Below are 22,937 nucleotides of genomic sequence, written 5' to 3' on the forward strand. Positions count from 1 at the left end.
CCCATGGATTCACATGGTCAGTCTATGTCATGGAAAGAGGTGTTCTTAATGTCTTGTATACTCAATGTATATCCAGTCAATAAAAAAACAAGTGCCATTTAAGATAGATTTATTGAAACCGTAATATGAACTGGTTATATTATATCGGTAAACACGATCTTTAGAAAAGCAGTAACCTCAGCAGTGGCGCATGCTTGTAGAAGCCTATGGATGTGCAGTGGCACAGCCTTGTTTTGTTCATTTAGCAGAGAAGTCCCTCTTATTTCCCGAGCCCTTATTACAGTCAATACGCACCTACAGTGCCTTCAGAAAGTATTCACACCCCTTGACTTTTTCCAAATTGTGTTGTGTTACAGCCTGAATTTAAAATGGATTAAATTGAGACACACAATACCCCATAATGTCAAAGAGGAAACACGTTTTTAGAAATGTTTTCCAATTTGATTAAAAATGAAAAGCTGAGAGAAAAGAAGAAACCCACACACTGCTCTTGATAGTATCACTGCTCTTTAATAAGCTTTAGGTATCGGCCTCACGGCCTTTGTCAGAGCTTTTTTTTTAATGAAAAGCTGAAATGTCTTGATTCAATAAGTATTCAATCCCTTTGTTAATGCAAGCCTAAATAAGTTCAGGAGTAAAAATTTGCTTAACAATTCACTACCTCATCTCTATACCCCACACATACAATTATCTGGAAGGTCAGTCAAGCAGTGAATTTCCAACACAGATTCAGCCCATAAAGACCACTGATGTTTTCCAATACCTCACAAAGAAGGGCACCTATTGGTAGATGGGTATAAATAAATAAAGAACAGACATTGAATATCCCTTTGAGCATGGTGAAGTTATTAATTACACCTTGAATGGTGTATCAATACACTCAGTCACTACAAAGATACAGGCGTCCTTCCTAACTCAGTTGCCGGAGAGGAAGGAAACCGCTCAGGGATTTCGCCATGAGGTCAATGGTGACTTAAAAAAAGTTACAGAGTTTAATGGTTGTGAAAGGAAAAAACTGAGGATGGATCATCAACATTGTAGTTACGACACAATACTAACGTAATTGACAGAGTGAAAAGTAGGAAGACTGTACAAAATAAATATATTTCAAAACTTGCATCCTATTTGCAACAAGGCAAAGCAATTAACTTTTTTGTCCTGAATACAAAGTGTTATCTTTGGGGCAAATCCAATACAACACATTACTGTTTACCTCTCTCCATATTTTCAAGCATAGTGGTGGCTGCATCATGTTATGGGTAAGCTTGTAATAGTTAAGGACTGGGGAGTTTTTCAGGATAAAAAAGAAACGCTAAGCATAGGCAAAATCCAAGAGGAAAACCTAGTTCAATCTGCTTTCCACCAGACACTGGGAGATTAATTCACCTTTCAGCAGGACAATAATTTAAAACATAAGGCCAAATCTACAGTGGTTGCTTACCAAGACGACACTGAATGTTCCTGAGTGTTCAAGTTACAGTTTTGACTTAAATCTACTTGAAAATCTATGGCAAGATTTGAAAAGACTTGTCTAGCAATAATCAACAACCAACTTGACAGAGCTTGAACAATTTTGAGAATAATAATGGTCAAATGTTACACAATCCAGGTGTGGAAAGCTTTTAGAGACTTACCCAGAAAGATTCACACCTGTAATAGCTGCCAAATGTGTTTCTACAAAGTATTGACTCTGGGTTTTGAATACTTATGTTAATGAGATATTTATTTATTTAATTTTCAATAAATTAGCAAACATTTCTAAAAACATGTTTTCACTTTGTCATTATGGAGTTTATTCTGCCTGTTCTTTGGAATTTTCTATATGGATAAACAATTCCACATTGAACACTGCATGGGGATGAATTACGGCCACACCATCTGTTTGGTGAGTAGGCCTATGCTTAATGATTCTAATGAAAATATGCTCTTTGTCTTTATCAAATTAATGCTGATGCATATTTTCAGTGTGTGGAACCTGTCTATGTTTAGGGGGTAATAGACTAGCTCTAGGCTAACCAATTCTAAATGGCACTAGCGGTTCGCAAAGTAAAACAAGTGGTAAATATACTGGATGCAATTATTCCAAAAACTGCAGCTCGGCCTCCCGAGTGGCGCAGTGGTCTAAGGCACTGCATCGCAGTACTTGAGGCGACACTACAGACCCGGGTTCGATCCCAGGCTGTGTCACAGCCGGCAATGACCAGGAGACCCATGAGGCTGCGCACAATTGGTCCAGCATCGTCCGGGTTAGGGGAGTGTTTGGCCGGCCGGGATTTCCTTGTCCCATCGTGCTCTAGCAACTCCTTGTGGCGGGCCAGGCTCCTGCAAGCTGACTTCAGTCGGCAGAAGAACTGCATGGCTTGGTTTGGGAAGCAAAACTTTCCAGTGGGAAAAACCATTCATCTTGAGGGGATGGGGTGCACAATGCAATCTGTTAATTATTATATATTATATAAAATTAACATATCTATTTTAATACAGACTACTTCAAAACATTACTAACCCTTGAAAATGACTATATACCTAATGGATGATGATATTTTTCTGGTAAAAAAGTGGGAGTGCAAAAACATACGTTTGCACCCCTATTTCGAAAGTGGGGATGCAGCTGCTTCGTTTTCTCCATTGCTATGCATGCACACACACACACACACACACACACACACACACACACACACACACACACACACACACACACACACACACATCCTCAACGTCAGCAAGACAAAAGAGCTGACTACAGGAAACAGAGGGCCGAGCACGCCCCCATTCACATCGACAGGGCTGTAGTGGAGCGGGTTGAGAGCTTCAAGTTCCTCGGTGTCCACGTCACTTAGGACCTATCATGGTCCAAATACACCAACACAGTTGTAGGAGGGCACAACAATGCCTCTTCCCCCACAGGAGGCTGAAAATATTCTAAAGTTCTACAACTGCACCATTGAGAGCATCTTGACTGGTTGCATCACCGCTTGACCCTCTTTTTTTGCAGTGACTCTCTTGCACTGGCTGTATGCACACTCACTGGACACATTCACACACTGCATACACTCACACACACAAAACACACACACGTGGATATTGACGACACTCACACATAGACACACTTCCACACTCTTTCACACTCTTCACATACGCTGCTGCTACTCTGTTTATTATCTATCCTGATTGCCTAGTCACTTTTACCCCTTCCTACATGTACATATTACCTCAACTACCTTGTACCCCTGCACATTGACTCGGTACTTGTACTCTTTGTATATCGCCTTGTTATTGTTATTTTATTGTGTTACTATTTCCTTTTTTTATTTTACTTTTTAACTCTGCATTGATGGGAAAGGGCTCGTAAATAAGCATTTCACTGTAAAGTCTAAACCTGTTGTATTCGGTGCATGTGACAAATACAATTTGATTTGACACAGACTGGCTCCTCCACTCCAGTCTCCATTTTCACACTAGACTCAAACCTACAATCCACTGTCAAGACAAGAGGGAGGTATACTGTCAAGTTCAGAGTCCTGATCCTAATCTAGGCCTACATTCAAGTTTAGGGTCAACCTCAACCATTGTTTGCCCCACAGACAGACCCTTCCCATGCTACTAGCTATACTTCATATGGTAGATGTTATGTTGTGAATACGTTATTACGAATTTACTAACTAGCCCTACTACTAACTTATTACTACAGTATTACAATGTATTATCTTGTCCTCCTCCTGTGGCTGTCTGATATATTTCCATTAAAGAGAGAGATAAGAGAGTAGTGTTAGTGTTAGCGTTAGCCATGGGCCCAGGTCACTGTGGTGCACTCTGAATTATTGAACAGAGCTGAGTGGATTCTGCCGCAGTACACTGAGTGAGTCTGCAGATCCATTAGACTCACATATCAATAAGCCTACTGTGCCTGTTAGCATTAGCTAATGTTTGTATCGCACCATTAGTCTTTACAGTATACAGTCTTTTCAGTACTTGACAGTGTGAATTGTAGGCCTACATGGCATTAGTTTAGTGTTGTAGGCCTATAGCATGACTTAGCATTAGCAGTCTCATACAGTGCATGGCATGAAGAATGCTGCATGTATGGCCCATATAATAAAAAATAGATACATATTTGGATGAAGAGACCTGTCTCCCCCTCCTCCCCAGACAGACACACACTGGCTTGGCCCATTGGCGATGATAGTCAGACAGTCTTGCCTGAGGTGTGGACACTGATGATCACCCCATACCACACACACACTAACACTCGGGGGTGAAAAAGGGTTGGTGGGAGGCTTGGACACCACGGTTGCAGTGTTGCCATGGACACGGTGGACCCCCCCCCCCCTATCTTGGATGTGTATGTTTTTATTGGAAAGCTTAAACACTCAGAAGATTACAACGCCCATGTGCCCCATTATCAGCCAAAACCACAGTAACACAATCCAATGGGCTGCTAAGCTTTTACATCTATTATTATAGAAGAAGCATATGATGATCACAGCAGGGAGAGAAAGGGTTCTCGTAAGAGCTCTTCTCACCCTCAAACTCAACCTAAACTATTATGAAATACAGAGCTAAAACGGCATCTGGATCAGGAAAGGCCTGAAGTAAGGAGACTCTCTATCTACTCCACACACCCATTGCTATGCATTTGAGCCATGTAGGCAAGGGAGGGAAGGAGGGAGGGAGGAGGAAAAAGACACACTCCCAGGTTCCCTAAGGATGTAACAGGGTAGTTATTTTGGACATCCTGTCCAAAACCAGTCATTAGTGGGTTGTGTTTTAAAAGCATGAGTAATAACAGTATGTAGTGTGTGTGTGTGCCTGTGTATATGTGTGTGTGCGTGCATGTGCGTGTGTGTAATATCGTCTGTGAAGGATGTTCGTTGGGCTTGGAGTGTGTGTGTGAGTGTGTTTGTGATGACAGAGCAGAGCACCGGGGTGGGTGTAGTGTAGTGTGTCAGCCTGTCATTGTGATAAGGTATTGAAGTAAGAGGAGCAGGACAGGAGCCTCTGTAACACAGGTGCTATGAGTCAGTTGGGCCTCGCCTACCACTGTTGTCTTCCACTGACTGAGGGAGAGAGGGAGAGAGGGAGGGAGGGAGAGAGGAGGAGGAGTGGAGGGGGAGGAAGGAGGGGGAGAGGGGGTAATTCACCTTTTTTACTGCAGTGTCAGTCTGCTCCCGCTTCCCTGTATACACTGTCTTGCTGTTAGGTCAATGGCAGCATGAAACCATTTCTTTGTTCATGAACTCCCGACAGTGTGTGTGCGTGTGTGAATGTTTTTTCCCCACCCAGGAGCAGTGTGTCATTAGTGTGTAACATGAGTCACCTGTCTTTACCTGTGTGGACACACCCTGCTGCTGTTACTGAGGGCAGCACTTCCTCTAGAGACAGAAACCCAATGGAAAAAGGAGTGGTGAATCAAAACAGAGAGTCAAGCATTGCTGTTTGTGTGTCTTTGTGTGTTTGCTCAGGATTCTTTGTTGCTGAGGGTAGTGTTTTGTCAATGAGTACTTTGCTTCTGAGGTTGTGTGTGTGTGTGTGTGTGTGTGTGTGTGTGTGTGTGTGTGTGTGTGTGTGTGTGTGTGTGTGTGTGTGTGTGTGTGTGTGTGTGTGTGTGTGTGTGTGTGTGTGTGTGTGTGTGTGTGTGTGTGCGTGCTTGTGTTAGGGCTGCTCTCACAGCTCTACAGGAAACGATGTCAAAGGACAGAAGATTGAGCACTGGAGAACATGACATCATCCTCAGAGACAGGAAACCAGTGTGTGTAAGGGGAGAGAGAGGAAAATAAATCTTTAAAACACAGTTGAGAGTGAGTCATAGCAGGCTAGGGGTCAGGACAGACAGACAGACAGGCCTGTTGGGAGAGAGGGTTGAGGAGCAGGAGGTCAGACAGAGGTGTGGTTGGCTCAGTGGAGGGTGATGTGTGTGGGGTATCTTTTGGCAGAGTAGAGGTGAATAGAACAGGGTAGGAAGGATCAGTAGGGATGTGGTTGGTTGGTTCTGTACGAATATTTCGAAGATAAATACACAACGCAGAGGACTAAAGGTCAAGAGTGAATTAACAATCAATGGAAATAATGTTTTTTCTGTAATAGGGAATTAATGATCAATGGAGATAATGTTTTTTCTGTAATAGGGAATTAATGATCAATGGGTCAGAGACATGGGAGGAATTTGTCTATACATTGAGCCTGAAACAGGATACTTGTTATTTGGCCATTGGCCCAGTTTTATTGCAAGGTATTCTAATTGGTCAACCATAGGCTATGGTTGGGTTATAAATTACATCCTGTCACTTTGTTCTGGGGAGAGAATCACTGAGAACAGGGGAGAATGAATCTACCTCTCAACATAACATCTATGATTTGTCCTCTTTGAATAAACCTATTTTTCTCCCCCTGATTTGCTGTGTTATTGAAGAGTAACTTCAACTGCTAACAGTTCCTTGAAAACAGGGTTTTGTTTGAGTTAGAAAAGTGGAGTAAGTTCTTGCTAAACAGGCTAGCCTAACTACACGCTGTCACTGGGAAGCTGTAAGTTAGTGAGACAGATGGGTGGCGATACTGTGTGTGTGCGTGTGTGTTGAGGGGGGGAATCTTTTGGCAGGAGTGGGCTGGTTGGCTGCTGGTAGGGGAAACCCTAGGGGAGGTTTTACTAGGATGTTTGTTACACAGATAGAAACATGCTGGCTCCTTGGGAAGGGCTGTTTGGCTGTGATCTACACATGTTCCCTTAGCTCTCCCAGACCCACCACCAGATGTTGTGCAACATACCAAACAGTTAGCCCACCAACTATAGCCTAATCCAGGTGAAAGATACCCTAAAAGTTATTACGTCTTGGAACTATATGAAACATCGTAATCTTGAACATGCTCTCTTTAATCACCTTATGGAGTGTGTCCATCAGCCTTAGATAGCGTGGTGGAACACATACACACACAAAACAAGGGCTGGGAATTGCAAGAGACCTCACAATACAATATTTTCACGATACTTAGGTGCCGATACGATATCTATTACCATTCTATATTGCGATTCAATATTGTGATTTTATTGCGATTCGATGTTCCAAACATATTGCTCACCATATGTCTGCTGCAGAAGGACAAGAGAGAGCCATCAGAAAACTAGTTTTGATCAGTCATGGAAATAATATGCTGGAAAAAAAATTGGCTCCCTATTTAAAAAGAAGATGTAGTACAAGCTGTGAAGGACAAATACTGGATGCAGGTTTTGATGCAGGTTCAGCCAACTAGCGCAAAAATTATATTCCGATATTGACAAAACGATACGATATATCGTCAAAAATAATATGTAACTGTATAGATTTTTTTCTTCCCATCACTACACAGATCACACGTCAGTGCATGTAGGGTGCTGTGGAGGGGGAGTGGGAGGACCATACAGTGGCTTCGAAAAGTATTCAGACCCTTTGGCTTTTTCCACAGCAATCTACACACAATACCCCATAATGATGAAGCGAAAACAGGTTTTTAGACTTTTTTGCAAATATATTAAAAATAAAAAACAGTTACAGTTGAAGTCGGAAGTTTTACATACATTTAGGTTGGAGTCATTAAAACTCGTTTTTCAACCACTCCACAAATTTCTTGTTAACAAACTATAGTTTTGGCAAGTCAGTTAGGACATCTACTTTGTGCATGACACAAGTAATTTTTCCAACAATTGTTTACAGACAGATTATTTCACTTACAATTCACTGTATCACAATCCCAGTGGGTCAGAAGTTTACATACACTAAGTTGACTGTGCCTTTAAACAGCTTGGACAATTCCAGAAAATGATGTCATGGCTTTAGAAGCTTCTGATAGGCTAATTGACATCATTTGAGTCAATTGGAGGTGTACCTGTGGATGTATTTCAAGGACTACCTTCAAACTCTGTGCCTCTTTGCTTGACATGGGAAAATCAAAAGAAATCAGCCAAGACCTCAGAAAAAAAATTGTACACCTCCACAAGTCTGCTTCATCTTTGGGAGCAATTTCCAAATGCCTGAAGGTACCACGTTCATCTGTACAAACAATAGTACGGAAGTATAAACACCATGGGACCACGTAGCCGTCATACCGCTCAGGAAGGAGACGCGTTCTGTCTTCTAAAGATGAACATACTTGTTTGAAAAGTGCAAATCAATCCCAGAACAACAGCAAAGGAGCTTGTGAAGATGCTGGAGGAAACAGGTAAAAAAGTATCTATATCCACAGTAAACAGAGTCCTATATCGACATTACCTGAATGGCCGCTCAGCAAGGAAGAAGCCACTGCCCCAAAATCGACATAAAAAAGCCAGACTAAGGTTTGCCATTGCACGTGGGGACAATATCTTACTTTTTGCAGAAAAGTCCTCTGGTCTGATGAAACAAAAATAGAACTGTTTGGCAATAATGACCATCATTATGTCTGGAGGAAAAATGGGGACGCTTGCAAGCCGAAGAACACCATCCCAACCGTGAAGCACGGGGGTGACAGTATCATGTTGTGGGGGTGCTTTGCTGCAGGAGGGACTGGTGCACTTCACAAAATAGATGGCATCATGAGGTAAGAAAATCATGTGGATATATTGAAGCAACATCTCAAGACATCAGTCAGAAAGTTAAAGCATACTTCCAAAGTTGTGGCAAAATGGCCTAAGGACAACAAAGTCAAGGTATTGGAGTGGCCATCACAAAGCCCTCACCTCAATCCTATAGAACATTTGTGGGCAGAACTGAAAAAAACGTGTGCGAGCAAGGATGTCTACAAACCTGACTCAGTTACACCAGCTCTGTCAGGAGGAATGGGCCAAAATTCACCCAACTTACTGTGGGAAGTTTGTGGAAGGCTACCCGAAACGTTTGACCCAAGTTAAACAATTTAAAGCAATGCTACCAAATACTAATTGAGTGTATGTAAACTTCTGACCCACTGGGAATGTGATGAAAGAAATTAAAGCTGAAATAAATCATTCTCTCTACTATTATTCTGACATTTCACATTCTTAAAATAAAATGGTGATCCTAACTGACCTAAGACAGGGAATTTTTACTACGATTAAATGTCAGGAATTGTGAAACACTGCGTTTAAATGTATTTGGCTAAGGTGTATGTAAACTTCCGACTTCAACTGTACCTTATTTACATACAGTACCAGTCAAAAGTTTGGACATACCTACTCATTCAAGGGTTTTTCTTTATGTTTTACTATTTTCTACACTGTATAATAATAGTGAAGACATCAAAGCTATGACATAACGCATATGGAATCATGTAGTAACCAAAAAAGTGTTAAACATATCAAGATATATTTTATATTTGAGATTCTTCAAAGTAGCCACCCTATGCCTTGATGACAGCTTTGCACACTCTTGGCATTCTCTCAACCAGCTTCACCTGGAATGCTTTTCCAAGTTCCCACATATGCTAAGCACTTGTTGGCTGTTTTTCCTTCACTCTGCGGTCCAACTCATCCCAAACCATCTCAATTGAGTTGAGGTCGGGTGATTGTGGAGGCCAGGTCATATGATGCAGCACTCCATCACTCTCCTTCTTGGTCAAATAGCCCTTACACAGCCTGGAGGTGTGTGTTGGGTCATTTTCTTGTTGAAAAACAAATGATAGTCCCACTAAGCACGAGATGGGATGGCATATCGCTGCAGAATGCTGTGGTAGCCATGCTGGTTAAGTGTGCCTTGAATTCTAAATAAATCACAGACAGTGTCACCAGCAAAGCACCCCCACACCATCACACCACCTCCTCCATTCTTCACGGTGGGAACCACACATGCGGAGATCATCCGTTCACCTACAAAGACCGTCCATATGAGGTCGAAGGAATTGTTCGTGGAGTTCCGAGACAGGATTTGGTCAAGGCACAGATCTGGGGAAGGGTAGCAAGAAGTGTCTGCTGTATTGAAGGTCCCCAAGAACACAGTTTCCTCCATCATTCTTAAGCAGAAGAAGTTTGGAACCACCAAGACTCTTCCTAGAGCTGGCCGCCCGGCCAAACTGAGCAATCGAGGGAGAAGGACCTTGGTCAGGGAGGTGACCAAGAACCCGATGGCCGCTCCAGGGTTCCTCTGTGGAGATGGAAGAACCTTCCAGAAGGACAACCATCTCTGCAGCACTCCACCAATTTATGGTAGAGTGGCCAGACGGAAGCCACTCCTCAGTAAAGCCACTCCTGGGCACATGACAGCCCATGACAGCCCGCTTGGAGTTTGCCAAAAGGCCCCTAAAGACTCTCAGACCATGAAAACAAGAATCTGTGCTCTGATGAATCCAAGATTGGCCTGAAAACCAAGCGTTACATCTCGAGGAAACCTGGCACCATCGGTACGGTGAAGCATGGTGGTAGTAGCATCATGCTGTGGGGATGTTTTTCAGCGGCAGGGACTGGGAGACTAGTCAGGATTGATGCAAAAGATGAATGGAGCAAAGTACAGAGAGATCCTTGATGAAAACCTGCTCCAGAGCTCTCCGGACCTCAAACTGGGACGAAGGTTTACCTTCCAACAGGGCAACGACCCTAAGCACACAGCCAAGACAACGCAGGAGTGGCTTCGTGACAAGTCTCTGAATGTCCTTAAGTGGCCCAGCCAGAGCCCGGACATGAACCCGATCGAACAGATCTGGAGAGACCTGAAAATAGCTGTGCAGCAACACTCCCCATCCAACCTGACAGAGCTTGAGAGGATCTGCAGAGAAGAATGGCAGAAACTCCCCAAATACAGGTGTGCCAATCTTATAGCAGAACACCCAAGAAGACTCGGCTGCAATCTCTTCCAAAGGTGCTTATACAAAGTACTGAGTAAAGGGTCTGAATACTTATGTAAATGTGATATTAGCTTTTTTAAATTTTATTATAAATTTGCTAAAATTTCTAATAACCTGTTTTTTTGCTTTGTCATTATGGGGTATTTTGTGTAGGTTGAAGAGGGGGGGAAAAACAATTTAATATATGTTAGTATGAGGCTGTCACGTAACAAAATGTGGAAAAAGTCAAGGGGTCCGAATACTTTCCAAAGGCACTGTATGTCATCTTGTGTCCAGGTTCCTACTCATCATTACTTGTCTGCGGTCATATCAGTGAGATCAAGCCTCTGTCTGTTGTGACATGATTTCCGGTATACTTGCTTTTGTATCGCACATTCTTCCTCTCTCTTTATAGTACATTGATGTTATTAGATCTAGTTAAGTTGTAAAGGAAATTGTATGGAAGTTCTGTATATGTGGGTGTGTTGTCAATATACAGTGAAAGTGTTGTCTAGTGTCTACATGGGTATGCTATTTATAATTAAATGTTTACAAGACCTCAATCCTTCTCTTCCAACAAAACTCAAAACAAATGGATGTAGTTTACTGAACAAAAATATATATTCAACATGCAATAATTTAAAAGATTTTACTGTGTTACAGTTCATGGAAGGAAATGTCAATTTAAATAAATTCATTAGGCCCTAATCTATGGATTTCACATCGCCGGGCAGGGGCGCAGGCCCAGCCAATCAGAATGAGTTTTTCCCCACAAAAGGGCTTTACTACAGACAGAAATCCCTCAAAACTTGAGCCATCTGTGGCATTGTGTTGGGTGACAAACTGCACATTTTAGAGTGGCCTTTTATTGTCCCCAGCACAGCTCCTTGATATGCCACACCTGTCAATTGGATGGATTATTTTGGCAAAGGAGAAATGCTCACCAACCAGGGATGTAAACATATTTGAGAGAGATATGCTTTTTTGTGTGCATGGAACATTTCTGGGAACTTTTATTTCAGCTCATGAAACATGGGACCGACACTTTACATGTTGCCTTTATATTTTTGTTCAGTATATTATGGTGAGTGATATAGATTGGGAATCCCCGTCCTCATCCTCTCTCCCTGTTTTTTCCATGTGTGTGTATGTTTCTGTGTCATAAGTGTATATTATCAACCAGCATATGTTTAGATATGTCTCAGTGTTGCCGTGAAACAGTGAGATACAGTACAATGGGAAAAGGAAGAGACAGAGAGACAGAGGAGGGAGCTAGCTAATTGCTATGCAGACAGAGTGAACAGTCTCAATGCAATTCAAGTGTGTGTGTCGTGTGTGGAAGGGGGGAGTGAAGAGGGGGCGTATGGGTGAGGAGGGGGAGATGCTTTGATCTCTCCCCCCTAGAATAAAACATCTAATCCCCCCCTCCAGGCAGAAGAAGCATAAGTCTTCATCAACACCCGTGTTGTCTATAGAGAGAGACCAGAATGGTACCAGCAGCTGTTGGGATATCATACACCAGGCAAACCAACAGACCTGGGCTGGAATTCAATCGTTGCAGATAATGTTTTATCTTACTGCGCTGTCTAAGGTGTGTTTGAAAAGCACAGTAGCATGTCCTGGATGGATATCTGTACCGATTCAATCCAAGCTTTAGACGTCAATCAAACCTGCATTGCTGTATTTATATAGAAACTGTTTTCTTTATGGTCAAATAAAATCACAGAATGGTTTTGGCCACTGTAAAACCTACTACCAGGTAGATGCTTCCAGAATAAGAAGTGTGTGTTCACAGAAGTAGTTTAGATTTAAAGACACTGGGTCAATATTGATTTAGAAGTTCTGGTTGAATTCCAGCTTAAATCTTCAACAGTCGTGTTGTCTGGACTCGAGACTCGAGACCAACGTGGCTTTAGCTGCTGGGGAAACAATGAAACCGTGACGCTGGCTCTTCTTTAGGAACTGGCTGTGTGATCAAGTAGAAACATGTTACCATGTACCACTGTCTGTCCCAGAATGTCCATGTTGATGCATCCCTATGTAACAGTATAGCTTCCTTCCCTCTCCTCGCCCCTACCTGGGCTCGAACCAGGGACCCTCTGCACACATCGACAACAGCCACCCTTGAAGCATCGTTACCCATTGCTCCACAAAAGCCACGGCCCTTGCAGAGCAAGGGGAACAACTACTTCAAGGTCTCAGAGCGAGTGACGTCACCGATTGAAATGCTATTAGCGCGCACCCCGCAAACTAGCTAGCCATTTCACATCAGTTACACCTACATTTGGGTAATTTACTCTGTTTCAATGTGCATCTAAATAAAATAGACCTATTGAACTGTGTCTCTGTGTAGGCTACAGTACGTATTTGTATACTGAATCCCTATGTGTATATTATGGACTGTGTCTGTTCAGGGAGAAGCCCTGTAATCCCTTTAGAGTCCCTATAGAAGGAGACCACTGGAACATCTAAAACTCACCTTGGCATTTCCTGCCTTTTCCTCAGCCAGGCTTCTAATCTGTAATCTGGGTTTAGGTCCACTGCCCGCTGAGAGCTCTTTCGAGATGATACTACCCAGAAGGAATCTCATTTCTGGCCTCAGATAAAGAGATCACCCGTTCAGATTACGTGAACCGTCAGACACTAAACCCTCAGCCCTTATCGAAGTGTTATTGAATTGTAATCTCAACTAACCGTAAAACAACGGAAACCCTCAGCCTTTATCGAAACATTATTGAAATGTTATCTCAGACTCTGCAGGGTGGTCAGGGGTTCGTTCAACAGCTGTTCACAGGGGGAGAGAGGGAGGTGGGGGAGGAGGTAGAACAGAGGGCTTGAGGGAGGGCATATTTATCATCTGTGTTCAACAGGGGGGATAACGAGGTGAATGCACTCCAGATGGATTGTGTATGCGTGGGAGAGTGTGTGTGTGTGTGGCAGCAGTGCCTACGGAGGCAGTTGGCAGAGAGTCTGCTCTGCTTCAAGGCCAGATTCTCAGGCAGAGAACTCAGTCAGGCAAGAGGGAAGAGAGAGAGAGAGAGAGTGAGAAAAAGAGAGAACGAGAAAGTAGAGCGCTTACTGAGACACAATAGACATGTTCACTATAACCTGCCATCACCCCACCTCTACATTCATCCACCTCTGTGTACCCATCCTTTCCTCCCCTAAATCCCCTTCAATCTTTCTCCTTCTCCATTTTCTTCCTCTCCCTTATCTCTCCTCTCTTCTCCTCTTCTGTCCTCCCCCTCACTCTCTGTGTATATCTCTGATTCATACCATCCTACATTGGCATCCATGTGTCTCCATATTTAGTCCTCTCTCTCCCTCCACTTCCTCCTCTCATCCTGTCACTGGAGTGACACCAACACTCATCATCCAGCTCATGTCTTTCCATCCGTCCTTCTCTCCGTCAGACCACTGCCGCTAATCACTAGCAGCTAGCTACTTTAATCTATCACTGTTTTCTGGTCATCTCTGTTGTTCTTCCCTTTCCCCCTTTTCATTCCTCCTTTCATTTGCTTAATCTCTGTCCCCCCTCTCTCTCAAATGGAAGTGATTTATAAAAGGCCTGTGTTTGAACAGATGGGTAATACACCACACCTTGTTGAGCATAGAGGGTCATTACCAGGGTTGCTAAAGTCTGATGTGGGAATTGGGAATCCAACTACAGGCAGTTCAATTATGTTTCTTACCCCGTTTGCCTTCACCATTCCAGGGTTTATGGGTTTGCCTGATTTGTAAGGTGCTATTTGAAAATACGGTGAACAAATGTTCTTACATAATAAAATCTGAATTGGAATTATTTTTATGGAATCCACAGAGAATAAGAGTCGGGGTAAAAAAAAGTGGGAAAAGAACTGCCATCAAAGTGCCTTAAAGTATAAATATTGTATATATTTTTCCCAAACAGATTTTGAGATGTGAAGAATTCAGACAGGAAAAGACAACCACTAAGCGCGTGTGTGTGTGTGTGTGTGTGTGTGTGTGTGTGTGTGTGTGTGTGTGTGTGTGTGTGTGTGTGTGTGTGTGTGTGTGTGTGTGTGTGTGTGTGTGTGTGTGTGTGTGTGTGTGTGTGTGTGTGTGTGTGTGTGTGCGCTACAGTATGAACAAAATGATCACATAGCCGACACACAGTTTCTCCAGTGTAGCAATTGCATTTTAAATAAAGAACACACTGTTGTTTGGAAAGAAGTGGTTACAATTGTGTCATGAAACGCTCATTTTTGTTCAAATGAGTCTGTTTGTCCACTGTAGGTTTGGTGCACATAGTAACCTACAGTGCCTTCAGAAAGTATTCACACCCCTTGAATTTTTCCACCTTTTCTTGTGTTACAGCCAGAATTTTAAATTGATAAAATTGATAAAAACACACAATACCCCATAATGTCAAAGTGGAATTATGTTTTGAAAATTAATCAAAAATGAATATCTGAAATGTCTTTAACCCCTTTGTCATGGCAAGCCTAAATATGTTCAGGAGTAAAAATGTGCTTAACAAGTCAGATAATACGTTGTATGGACTCACTGTGTGCAATAATCTGGACCCCTACAAATCTGCCGGGCTAGACAATCTGGACCCTCTCTTTCTAAAATTATCTGCTGAAATTATTGCAACCCCTATTACTAGCCTGTTCAACCTCTCTTTCGTGTCGTCTGAGATTCCCAAAGATCGGAAAGCAGCTGCGGTCATCCCCCTCTTCAAAGGGGGGGACACTCTTGACCCAAACTGCTACAGACCTATATCTATTCTACCCTGCCTTTCTAAGGTCTTTGAAAGCCAAGTTAACAAACAGATTACCGACCATATTGAATCTCACCGTACCTTCTCCGCTGTGCAATCTGGTTTCAGAGCTGGTCATGGGTGCACCTCAGCCACGCTCAAGGTCCTAAACGACATCATAACTGCCATCGATAAGAGACATTACTTTGCAGCCGTATTCATTGACCTGGCTAAGGCTTTCGACTCTGTCAATCACAACATTCTTATTGGCAGACTCAACATCCTTGGTTTCTCAAATGATTGCCTCGCTTGGTTCACCAACTACTTCTCTGATAGAGTTCAGTATGTAAAATCGGAGGGCCTGTTGTCCGGACCTCTGGCAGTCTCTATGGGGGTGCCACAGGGTTCAATTCTCAGGCCGACTCTCTTCTCTGTATACATCAATGATGTCGCTCTCGCTGCTAATGATTCTTTGATCCACCTCTACGCAAACGACACCATTCTGTATACCTCTGGCCCTTCTTTGAACACTGTGTTAACTAACCTCCAGATGAGCTTCAATGCCATACAACTCTCCTTCTGTGGCCTCCAACTGCTCTTAAATGCAAGTAAAACTAAATGCATGCTCTTCAACCGATTGCTGCCCGCACCTGCCCGCCCGTCCAGCATCACTACTCTGGACGGTTCTGACTTAGAATATGTGGAAAACTACAAATACCTAGGTGTCTGGTTAGACTGTAAATTCTCCTTCCAGACTCACATTAACCTGTCTAGGACTGGGGAACCCCTCGCCAACAGCCAATGAAATTGCAGAGCGCCAAATTCAATCAACAGAAATCTCATAATTCAACTTTCTCACACATACAAGTATTAGATACCATTTTAAAGATACAATTCTCGTTAATCCAACCACAGTGTCCGATTTCAAAAAGGCTTTTCGGCGAAAGCAGAACATATCATTATGTTAGGTCAGCAACTAGTCACAGAAAGCATACAGCGATTTTCCAACCAAAGAGAGGAGTCACAAAAAGCAGAAATATTGATAAAATTAATCACTAACCTTTGATATTCTTCATCAGATAACACTCACGGGACAACATGTTACACAATACATGTATGTTTTGTTCGATCAAGTTCATATTTATGTCCCAAAACCTCAGTTTACATTTGGCTTTGCCTCCAAAACATCCCGTGAATTTGCACAGAGCCACGTCAAATCACAGAAATACTCATAATAAACATTAATAAAAGATACAAGTGTTATTCACAGATTTAAAGTTATACTTCTCCTTAATGCAACCGCTGTGTCAGATTTCAAAAAAACTTTATGGAAAAAACAAACCATGCAATAATCTGAGTACGGCGCTCAGAGACCAACACAACCCAGGAAGATATCCGCCATGTTGGAGTCAACATAAGTCAGAAATAGCATTATAAATATTCACTTACCTTTGATGATCTTCGTCAGAATGCACTCCCAGGAATCCCAGTTCCACAATAAATGTTTGATTTGTTCCATAAAGTCCATCATTTATGTCCAAATTCCTCCTTGTTGTTTGCGCGTTCAGTACACAATCTAAACTCACGACGCGCGGGCAGGTCCAGGCAAAAGTTCAGTCGAAAAGCCATATTACAGTCCGTAGAAACATGTCAAACGAAGTATAGAATCAATCTTTAGGATGTTTTTAACATAATTCTTCAATAATGTTCCAACCGGAGAATTCCTTTGTCTGTAGAAAAGCTATGGAACAGAGCTCGCTCTCACGTGAACGAGTGTCACGAGCTCAAAGCATTCTGACAGACCTCTGACTCATTCCCCTCTCATTCGGCCCCACTTCACAGTAGAAGCACCAGACAAGGTTCTAAAGACTGTTGACATCTAGTGGAAGCGTTAGGAAGTGTAACATGACCCATATCCCACTGTATCCTCAATAGGGAATGAGTTGAAAAACGATCAACCTCAGATTTCCCACTTCCTGGTTGGATTTTTTCTCAGGTTTTTGCCTGCCATATGAGTTCTGTTATACTCACAGACATCATTCAAACAGTTTTCAGAGTGTTTTCTATCCACATATACTAATGATATGCATATATTAGCAACTGGGACTAAGTAGCAGGCAGTTTACTCTGGGCACGCTTTTCATCCAAACGTGAAAATGCTGCCCCATAACAAGTTAAACATCTCCAATCCAAAATTACATCTAGAATCGGCTTCCTATTTCGCTACAAAGCATCCTTCACTCATGCTGCCAAACATACCCTCGTAAAACTGACCATCCTACCGATCCTCGACTTCGGCGATGTCATTTACAAAATAGCATCCAACACTCTACTCAACAAATTGGATGCAGTGCCATCCGTTTTGTCACCAAAGCCCCATATACTACCCACCACTGTGACCTGTATGATCTCGTTGGCTGGCCCTCGCTTCATACTCGTCGCCAAACCCACTGGCTCCAGGTCATCTACAAGTCTCTGCTAGGTAAAGCCCCGCCTTATCTCAGCTCAATGGTCACCATAGCAGCACCCACCCGTAGCACGCGCTCCAGCAGGTATATCTCACTGGTCACCCCCAAAGCCAATTCTTCCAGTTCTCTGCTGCCAATGACTGGAACGAACTGCAAAAATCTCTGAAGCTGGAGATTCTCCCCTCCCTCACTAGCTTTAAGCACCAGCTGTCAGAGCAGCTCACAGATCACTGCACCTGTACATAGCCCATTTGTAAATAGCACATCCAATCTACCGCATCCCCATACTTTATTTATTTATTTATGTATCTAGCTTCTTTGCACCCCAGTATCTCAACTTGCACATTCATCTTCTTCACATCCTACCATTCCAGTGTTTAATTGCTATATTGTAATTACTTCGCCACTATGGCCTATTTATTGCCTTACCTCTCTTATCCTACCTCATTTGCACATGCTGTATATAGATTTTTCTACTGTATTATTGATGGATGTTTGTTTATTCCATTTATAACTCTGTGTTGTTGTATGTGTCGAACTGCTTTGTTTTATCTTGTCCAGGTCACAGTTGCAAATGAGAACTTGTTCTCAACTAGCCTACCTGGTTAAATAAAGGTGAAATATAATTTAAAAAATGGTGTTTAACATTATTTGTTAATGACTACCTCATCTCTGTACCCCACACATACAATTATCTGTAAGGTCCCTCAGTCGAGTAGTGAATTTCAAGCACAAATTCAACGACAAATACCAGGGAGGTTTTCCAATGCCATTCATTTTAATTACACTATGTAACACCACAAAATGTGGAATAAGTCAAGGGCTGTGAATTCTTTCTGAAGGAACTGTATGTATGTGTACTGTCTGTGGAACTAGTATTGTGTGTGTGTGTGTGTGTGTGTGTTGCATGTTGTGATTGTTTGAACACAATAGTAAACATCACTCTCTTCTTTCTCAGGTGATATCACTCAGAAGGGATATGAGAAGAAAAAGACTAAACTTCTGCTTCCCTTCTTCATGCAAACACCAGGTAAGAAACATTAAGAAACTCTTATCCTGGATACAACATCTCCCCTCTTTTCCCTTTTCCTACTTATAGAATTTGATCCGTGACACTTAGGCCTATGAGAACATACCTTCCATATCCAACTACTCTTTTTGTTTGGTTTTAGTTTATTTACAAAAATCATCATGATGTTCATAATCATAGCTGTTTGGTGCTCACTGCTCCCTCTTAGTGGTACCCCCAGTCTTTCCAGACTTTCCTCCAGTCCAGTTCAGAGAAAGACCATTATCCTCTCCTGACAGCCAGACACCACTTCCCTCTTTAGCCCACTAATGATTGTATGCAAATATCAGCTATTCTCGGAAATGACTAAAGCTGCTCCCTTGTTTACAATGTCTTGATGACATAGGGCTCCTGAGTGGCTCAGCGGTCTAAGGCACTGCATCTCAGTGAAAGAGGTGTCACTACAGTCCCTGGTTTGAATCCAGGCTGTATCACACCCGGCTGTGATTGGGAGACCCATAGGGCGGCGCACAATTGGCCAAGCTTCGTCCGGGTTTGGCCGGGGTAGGCCGTCATTGTAAATAAGAATTTGTTCATAACTGACTCATCTAGTTAAATAAAGGAAAATAATATTCTGTTATGGTTAGATGGAACCCTTTTGTAAAGATCTTTATACATTTTATGAAAATATTGTATGTTGTAAAAGCACATGTAGAACCTAATGACATTTTGTAAGATTGTATCAGGTTATAGGATTATTTATTTTTGAGAGTGTGCAATACTCTTTTTATCTTGTGATGTAACATAGCATCACTAACTGACTTCGTCACATAACATCTGACCCGCAATAGCATCTGCTACCCGCAATAGCATCTGCTAAATATGTGTATGTGACCAATAACATTTGATTTGATTTGAAGTTCCCGTTCAAACTGTGAATGAGAGACTGATGAAGTGTGTACAGCCTGTGCAAAAAAACAAAGCAGAGCTCATGCCTTTCATGCCACCTTTTTCAAATCATCATTAGAGTCGCATCATGCAGACTTAGAATGTATTCAAAATCAAAACATATAGCCCAACATTTGTATCACAACAGGGTTGCACATTTTTTAGGGTTGCACATTTTGGGGATAATTAAGAGGTGGAAACTTTCCGTGGGAATTAACTGGAATATATGGGAATTAACGGGAATATATGGGAATTAATATTAATACCATTTAAATGTAGATGTTTTTTTGCATTGGATATATTTACCATGTCATATGGAGACAGAAACATAAACCTTTTACCTTATCATAAGTAGACATAATTGCAAATTATTAAATCCTTACAATAGAAATGTAGAAAACAATTTAGTTATGAATTGAACTTTAATTAAATAAGTTGACTCTTCACATGGGAGGATTTCACTGAACAACAAAAGAAAGGGAATATTGAATGATCCCCAATGATCCATCACATCTCCCAAAAACGTAAAATCTGTAAAATGATAGTCTAGAAACTAAACCTTTGGTGGTCTTCCTCTCAGGCTTCCATGTCTTCTTCCTGGACCTCCTCAATGTCCACCTCTTGAACATCAGACTCTGAGGCCTCATCTTCACTGTCACTTTCCCACCTTGTTGAGGTTGGCTCGTTGTTAGGCTCAAAAAGCCTCAAATTAGCACGAATGTCCACCAATTTTTCAACCCTTGTATTGGTCAGCCTGTTGCGTGCTTTGGTGTGTATGTTCCCAAACAAGGACCAGTTGCGCTCTGAGGCGGCTGATGTTGTTGGGATTTGGAGGATGATGGAGGCAACAGGGGAAAGTGCCTCAGATCCACAAAGTCCCTTCCACCAGGTGGCTGATGAGATATGTTGGCACGACTGCCATATTGCATCTCCATCCCAAAGCCCTTGCTTGGAAGTGTACTTCGCCAGACTGCCAAGAACCTTTCCCTCATCCAGGCCAAAGTGGCGAGACACGGTAGTGATGAGACCACAGGCGTTGTTCATCTCTGCCCTAGACAGGATGCTCTTGCCAGCATACTTGGTGTCCAACATGTACGCTGCGGCTTTTATGGGCTTCAGGCAGACTTCTTCACACTTATTAATGTTTTTTTTTTTATCAACAGTGAAGTGGGCAGGGCAGTACGGATTTCTTCTCTTACATCTGCAAGCAGAGTCTGAACATCAGACAGGATGGCATTGTCTCCCTCAATCCGTGCAATGGCTACTGCTATAGGTTTCAGGAGTTTCAGGCTGCTTACAACTCTCTCCCAAAATACATCATCCAGGAGGATCCTCTTGATGGGGCTGTCCATATCGGCAGACTGTGATATGGCCATTTCTTGGAGAGACTCCTTCTCCTCCAGGAGACTGTCAAACATGATGACAACACAACCCCATCGGGTGTTACTGGGCAGCTTCAATGTGGTGCCCTTACTCTTCTCACTTTGCTTTGTGAGGTAGATTGCTGCTATAACTTGATGACCCTTCATATACCTAACAATTTCCTTGGCTCTCTTGTATAGTGTATCCATTGTTTTCAGTGCAATGATTCAATGCATGAGTAGCACAGCCAATGGGTGTGATGTGAGGGTAGGACTCCTCCACTTTAGACCAAGCAGCCTTCCTGTTCACAGCATTGTCTGTCACCAGTGCAAATATCTTCTGTGGTCCAAGGTCGTTGATGACTGCCTTCAGCTCATCTGCAATGTAGAGACCGGTATGTCTGTTGTCCCTTGTGTCTGGGCTCTTGTAGAATACTGGTTGAGGGGTGGAGATGATGTTGTTAATTATTCCTTGCCCACGAACATTCAACCACCCACCACCCATCATAGATGATTGCAATACAGTCTGCTTTCTCTATGATTTGCTTGACTTTCACCTGAACTCTTGTTGAACTCTGCATCCAGCAAATTAGTAGATAAAGCATGTCTGGTTGGAGGGGTGTATGCTGGGCGAAGAACATTCAGAAATCTCTTTCAATACACATTGCCTGTGAGCATCAGAGGTGGTTGTTGCATACACAGCTCGAGCAAGACATTCATCAGCATTTCTCTGACTACTTTCCTCCATTGAGTCAAAAAAACTTTCATAAGGACCATGAGCTGTTGCTATCGATAAGGTGTCTGATTCATCATTTTCACCTCGAATAGAAGTAGAGGGACTTTTCTCAGAGGTTGTGAGTGCTGAGGGAACTTTATGCACTTGGCCAGATATTTCTGCATCTTTGTTGCATTCTTCACATATGATTTGGCACAGTATTTGCAAATATACACAGCTTTTCCTTCTACATTAGCTGCAGTGAAATGTCTCCACACATCAGATAGTGCCCGTGGCATTTTCCTGTAAAGATTAGGAAAAGAATGAGTAAAAAAACAACAAATATAATTCCATGTACAGATAAAGAGTTAAGCAGTTTAAACAACTCCATTGTAAGATAAATGTTTTAAAATTAGATATATATGGACACAGGTGAATAAACACTCCTCAGTTAGCAGGCTCAAGCAAGCGAAAACCCACATGGTATCTAACTAGCAGAAATTGTTAAGTTAGAAAGGATTTAAACATACTTTGCTGTAGGCTACTATTTACAAGTTAACAAAAAATCATCTATGTCATATAAAATATATTCACCCCACCCAGTATTGTAATCAAAACTTACCAGAAAGCATGTAGTCCTTGGCTCAGACAGTGTAGTAGTGTGGACTCAATAGCATCTCATTAGTGTGCAAGATCTTGAGAATCAGCTGAACATGTGATGGAAGAATGCACTGTGCATGCATTGAATTGGGGATAGATTAACCAAAATATGCCACAAGACCTAGAATTGCCTTATGTGTATCCCACAAAAAAGTTTCACTGTCATAAGCTAACTTTTTTTATGAATTTAAGCAAAATTCCCCAAATTCCCGGGCTTAACTTCCCATGGAAAATTTCCGTGAAAATCCCTGAAATTTACCGGAAAGTTTCCGACCCTTTGCAACCCTAATCACAACTACAGTTGCATAAATAACTCTAA

The 22,937-nt window shown here is 42.2% G+C and overlaps 1 protein-coding gene across 6 annotated transcripts in view; it reads left to right on the forward strand.

The window, feature by feature from the left end:
- Positions 1-22,937, forward strand: part of LOC139535858 (disco-interacting protein 2 homolog B-A-like) — a 70,142-nt gene that overhangs the window by 16,638 nt on the left and 30,567 nt on the right. For all 6 annotated transcript variants that reach the window (XR_011667208.1, XM_071335707.1, XM_071335709.1 and 3 more), the window contains exon 2: positions 18,884-18,955. Coding sequence is in view for 5 of the 6 variants with exons in the window: in XM_071335707.1 (XP_071191808.1) it covers positions 18,884-18,955 (72 nt within the window). In the remaining variant the exon portion in view is untranslated. The remainder of the gene's footprint in view (positions 1-18,883; positions 18,956-22,937) is intronic.

This window comes from Salvelinus alpinus, chromosome 12, assembly GCF_045679555.1.
Source record: "Salvelinus alpinus chromosome 12, SLU_Salpinus.1, whole genome shotgun sequence".
Taxonomy (NCBI): Eukaryota; Metazoa; Chordata; class Actinopteri; order Salmoniformes; family Salmonidae; genus Salvelinus; species Salvelinus alpinus.